Below are 5853 nucleotides of genomic sequence, written 5' to 3'. Positions count from 1 at the left end.
ATGTTAGCATTACTAAGAGTATTGTCACTATCATTTAACTGCTAAAATGTTAGCATCACTAAGAGTATTGTCACTAGCATTTAACTGCTAAAATATTAGCATCACTAAGAGTATTTTCACTAGCGTTTGACTGCTAAAATGTTAGCATCACTAAGAGTATTGTCACTAGCATTTAACTGCTAAAATGTTAGCATTACTAAGAGTATTGTCACTATCATTTAACTGCTAAAATGTTAGCATCACTAAGAGTATTTTCACTAGCATTTGACTGCTAAAATGTTAGCATCACTAAGAGTATTGTCACTAGCATTTAACTGCTAAAATGTTAGCATTACTAAGAGTATTGTCACTATCATTTAACTGCTAAAATGTTAGCATCACTAAGAGTAGCATCGTTTGTGTTTGACTGCTAAAATATTAGTATTACTAACAGTATTGTCATTATCATTTAACTGCTAATATGTTAGCATCACTAAGAGTAGCATCGTTTGCGTTTGACTGCTAAAATGTTAGCATCACTAAGAGTAGCATCGTTTGCGTTTGACTGCTAAAATGTTAGCATTACTAAGAGTATTGTCAGTAGCGTTTGACTGCTAAAATGCATCACTATCAGTAGCATCAGTAACATCTATCTGCTAAAATGTTAGCATCACTAACAGTAACATCACTAACATTTATCTGCTAAAATGTTAGCATCACTAACAGTAACATCACTAACATTTATCTGCTAAAATGTTAGCATCACTAACAGTAACATCACTAACATTTATCTGCTAAAATGTTAGCATCACTAACAGTAACATCACTAACATTTATCTGCTAAAATGTTAGCATCACTAACAGTAACATCACTAACATTTATCTGCTAAAATGTTAGCATCACTAACAGTAACATCACTAACATTTATCTGCTAAAATGTTAGCATCACTAACAGTAACATCACTAACATTTATCTGCTAAAATGTTAGCATCACTGAGAATAGCATCACTAACGTTCAACTGCTAAAATTTTAGCATCAGTAACATTTGACTGCTAAAATGTTAACATTGCTAAGAGTATTGTCACTCACATTTGAATGCTAAAATGTTAGCATCACCAAGAGTAGCATCACTAACGTTCAACTGCTAAAATTTTAGCATCCCTGAGAGTAGCATCACTAACACGTACCTGCTAAAATGTTAGCAGATACTAACATTTTACCGCACAAACATTAGCATCACTAAGAGTAGCATCACTAACATTTAGCGTTTAGCGCTTGTCTGTAAGTGGATTGAACAAAGATAAAGTAGTGAACGTCTCGGGGTTCTGTGGCCTTGTTTTTTTTTTTTAGATTTAAGTGGAGTTATTTTTTTATTCAATACATTCTTCCATCTTGTGTGTTCTCCAGTGAGGGAGACCTGCACCCAACCCCCACCCACCATCTTTGATCTCTTACTGGTTGAAGTCAATCAATCGATATGTGAGCTTCCATCCATCCGCTTCACAGCATTGTGTGTGTGTGTGTGTTTGTGTGTGTGTGTGTGTGTGTGTGTGTGTGTGTGTGTGTGTGTGTGTGTGTGTGTGTGTGTGTGTGTGTGTGTGACCATTTGCAATTCAGGCCCCTCCCCCTCACACCAGCCGTGCTCGTCAAACGCAACGCAGGAATCGCGCTGCTCTAGCTAGTTATTCCTTTTCGACGTCCGATCGCGTGTCGTTCAACGCCGTACTCGTCCTCGAAGTCGCCATCTGTCCTCGTCGGTTCAGGAAGGGAAGACCCAATCAGCGCTAACCATGGCTGCCCCTCACTGAAATACCGGGGATGTGGCGGTCAGAGGTAGAATAGCAGTAAATGTTTTGACACACATTAGCATTTAGCATCCACAAAGTAGAACATGTGTGAAGAAAACCTGATGCGGTTCTACCTTGCCGGGGGAGGGAGTTTCCTCTCCTGCTTTGAAATGAGATACAGCTCCTCGAGAGTCAGGATGCAGCCTGAGGGTCTTCAGGCTCCCAAAGACCCCTGAAGCTCCCAGCAGACCCAGAGCCTCATCGGGGGGGGGGGGGTCTTTAATGATCAGGTCATGAAATATTAACTACCACGACCGGCCAGACGGCGCGGCAGGTGGGTTGCTTCGAATCCCGACTCAAGGTGTAGTCCACGACCGCAGCTGAAGTTTCCAGAAGAGTGGAAGGGGCGGGGGTGGGCCGCCGCCGCTGGAACTCGGCATCAAGACACCGTTCGTGTACCGAGCCTTCCATTAAAAACGTGGACTCTCGTTAACCCTGTATTGTCTTCAACGGAGGCCGAGACCGCCCACCATGACAATCTGTCTTCCAGCTCCTGCCGAGGACCCCCGCCCCCGACATCACGCTGCAGACGCACAGAATCCCACTAAGTTTATTCTCCAGTGTCTTCCGCCGGCTCGACAAGCTATTTGCTTCATGACCAACCTCAGGGAGCTTTTCAAAGAGTGCCCTTCTGCTGTTGCTATGGTTACCACGCCGCCGGGGCTGCTCTCAAGTGAAGCACTTTGTATCTTACTGCTGCAAAGTCTGAATATTTCAAGTCCGATGTAAGATGCTTGGGGCACTGTAATCTTAGTCTGGACTTTGTTTTTGGATATTGCTTCGTGCATTGGGTGTTAAAAAGTCTCTTCCATACAAGTTTCTCAGGCTGATTGGGGAACAAAATTGAGCTGGAACCTTGAGGGGAACTTCGGGCCTGTTTACTTGTGCACAAAAAAGGTCTCAAAGTAGCCCGAAACAGACTTCCTTCTAAAGTCCCGGTACTCCAAAAGGTCCAAAATCCACCCAAAGTACCCATGTACTTTTGGGAGTGGGTTGTCCTTGTAGGGGGAGCCAAGGGTCCTTTAGGGGGAACTAATTTTAGGAGAACCATGGTACCTTTAGTGGGAAGTCATTTTAGGATGAGCTATGAGCCCCAAGAGTCTACTTTTCTTCAGGACCTTGTGGGTAACATGTAGATACCTGTAGGCCCAAATCCATTTGGGGTCCATTTAATAAAACAAGGTCACCAAAAACTCAGAGCCTAACAAAGCCAAGAAGGTATATATGCTTTCCCCCGGTGTTTCCATCAAGTTACTGGAAGAAAACAAATGTCCAAAATGTCTTACTAAGATGAAGAAAGACAATTCGGAGACAAATTAGGACTCTCGTCCAAACTCTGACTGATTAATGGATTACTTAAAAACTATGTCTCAGTACTTTGGTCAATTTATTGAAGTGTTTTCATGGTTGGAAGTAGTCCAGGTGTTCATCAAGGAATAGTAACCAGGTTTTTTCCTCCCTCCAGGCGTTCGTTGAAATTGGATCAATCCCCGCCAGAGGTGGACGAGGACGACGGCCTGTTGCAGAGAAGCTTGCAGGACGAACTTCGAGACAACTACATCAGCGCCAACTCTTTCAAGCCGCCGATGGCCCGATCGCTGCGCATTAAGGAGGAGCTCCTCAGCCAAAAGCACCGCCTCCTTAGCCAACCTGCTGCTCTGTCTTTGGCCAACCTGGAGTCGGCCGGCCTCCTCAATCACGGTCAGCCGCACTCCTTGCTTGGCCACAAGGGCTCCTCCTCTTTCTGGGGGAGCAAAGCCCACCTTGAAAGCCTGATGAAGCTCAAGCAGGCCAGTGGCGCTCTGAGTGGAGCCCTTGGCGACCTCAAAGACCTCCCTACATTCTTGGAGAACCACCATGGAGCCTTCTCCTTCAAGAGTTCCCTCCATCACCATCACAATCAGGTCTCCAAGGCCCCGCATCACCACGATAGCAAGCGAGACCACGGCCATTCACCACCAGTCGACCTGAAGATCCCCCAGGTTCGAGGCATGGATCTCTCCTGGGACTCTCACGCCTCTGAGCTGTATGGCTTTGGTGCCCTCGGGGGAGCGGGTGGCGGACATGTCGAGAGCGCTTTGAGCCGGAAGCTGAGAGCCATTCTGCCCAAGCAGAACCGCCGGGGAGGAAGTCTCGGTAGCCTGCTGGACGGGGCGACGGACTACTGGACCGCCGACTTGGACCACTCTGCTTCCGGTCCAGCATACTTAAACTCCGATGTGGAAGGGGACCCAAACTCCAAGCAGCCAAGGAAGAAGAGGGGTCGTTATCGTCAGTACAATACAGAGATCCTTGAGGAGGCCATCGCCGTGGTGATGAACGGGAAGATGAGTGTCTCTAAGGCCCAGAACATGTACGGCATCCCGCACAGCACTCTGGAGTACAAAGTCAAGGAGCGCATGGGAACCCTGAAGAACCCTCCAAAGAAGAAACTCAAGCTGATGATGAAGATGGAAGCAGGCGGCCCAGATTTTCCCAGTGAGTCCGAGAACACGCCCGGCGTGACTCCGCGAGATGAAGCCCCCCCACTGGCAGCCGCCGAGTTGAAAGACAACGTCAAAGAAGAGCTTGAGTCGATGGATTAGAAAACCGCCACACGTAAAACCTCAGTCGAAAGACCATTGAAAAACCACGGGGCTTTAGTTGTGCCAATTTCCTTTGCAGTATCGGGTGAGCACAAACGCAGGGATAAAAACAGAAGAAACACAACTCATCAGAACTTTTTTGGCGCCGAATTGGTGCTCCTGACGCATTTGTTTAGGTTTTCTATAGAAATGCAGCGAGAGACAAAAAATGTAATGACAATTTAATGAAATTTCCTCAAGCATGCTGATAATCCCTGGCCCGAAGAACCTGGGGAACCTTGAAGGTCGCCGCTTGAGAACGCAGCGCGGGCTTTCTTTGGGAACAATTCAATTTGGGCCAACGACGAGGGGACGCTACAAAATAATCTCTTGACAAATTACCGCCCCTACGTCACACAGTCAAATTGGCGAGTGACGACTGGTTTTGAAGTCGACTGTAAGTTTTAATCACGCCGTCAAGATTCTTCATCAGGGTTGTGAATCCAAACCCACCTGCCAGGTAGCCATGATGCTTTAACTGCAAAACCTTTCTTTCCTCCTTACGATGTTCTACTGGGTTCTCTGCGGACAAAAGCGACGTTCGGAACGAGAAGACACACAAAAGTCATTCAGGGATGCATGTTTGTGAGTTTTGTGAAGAAAACTACTGACTTCTAAGATCATTTCCTCTATCTTTATCTTTTCTTTTGATTTGTTTTGCTTTCTTTTGCACTACACTTTGGGTCTTGCGCTTACGGACCAGGTTACCTCGGCATTGTTGCCCCTCGCATCATGCACTTATTATGGTCTGTCTCACAAGCCCAGTCGCAACCTCGCATTGGGTCATGGGGGCGGGCTCGCCGCCTTTGCGCGCTGGTCCACAACCAGAGCCCTCCGAATCTGATTGTGGATCAGCTGCTGCTAAAGTCAGCGCGCCACCTCATGGACCTCCATCAGTGTCTCACGGCCGATCCTGGAAGGTTGTCGGAATTGTCTCGGAACGGTGACCGAGGTTGTCTGTACTTAACGAGGGCCTTCCAGGATCAGCGTCAAACTCAGCTGCTATCCAGTTGATGACCCTGCTCCTATGCTAATTTTTTAGCCAGCCTCAGCTAACGAGTTTAGCTAGTCCCGGCTTACGACGACACTTTTCTTTCCTTGTTTTCTAATCAAGTTGCTCAACTAATCGAGTTCCTCTCCACCGAATTTCAAGTTTTAAAGGCAGTTTTACTATGACAATGTGCATTTATAGAGGGGTGTTTGTTTCGGGGTGGTGGGAGGGTTCATATGCAGTTTGGGTGGGGAAAGAGTGGGGTAAAGTCAGATTTAATATATTATAAATTATTATGACTGATAAAAGCCAATCGTGATTCTGGGAGATTTCATTTCTGCTGGGTTTTTTTTTAACTCAGGGTAACTGAGACGTGGCTTTCAAATCCTGTAGGACAGTCAAGACTTCT

General features: G+C 46.3%; 1 protein-coding gene across 1 annotated transcript in view; it reads left to right on the top strand.

Annotated features, from left to right (window-relative positions):
• Positions 1 to 5649, top strand: part of lcor (ligand dependent nuclear receptor corepressor) — a 150693-nt gene extending 145044 nt beyond the window's left edge. Inside the window, exon 7 of the mRNA XM_062026405.1 lies at positions 3295 to 5649. Within this exon, the coding sequence (XP_061882389.1) occupies positions 3295 to 4414 (1120 nt within the window). The 3' untranslated portion in view covers positions 4415 to 5649. The remainder of the gene's footprint in view (positions 1 to 3294) is intronic.
• The last annotated feature ends 204 nt before the right edge of the window (positions 5650 to 5853 follow it).

The sequence above is a fragment of the Entelurus aequoreus genome, linkage group LG18, assembly GCF_033978785.1.
Source record: "Entelurus aequoreus isolate RoL-2023_Sb linkage group LG18, RoL_Eaeq_v1.1, whole genome shotgun sequence".
Classification (NCBI taxonomy): domain Eukaryota; kingdom Metazoa; phylum Chordata; class Actinopteri; order Syngnathiformes; family Syngnathidae; genus Entelurus; species Entelurus aequoreus.
This window is presented reverse-complemented; position numbering and strand designations above follow the sequence as displayed.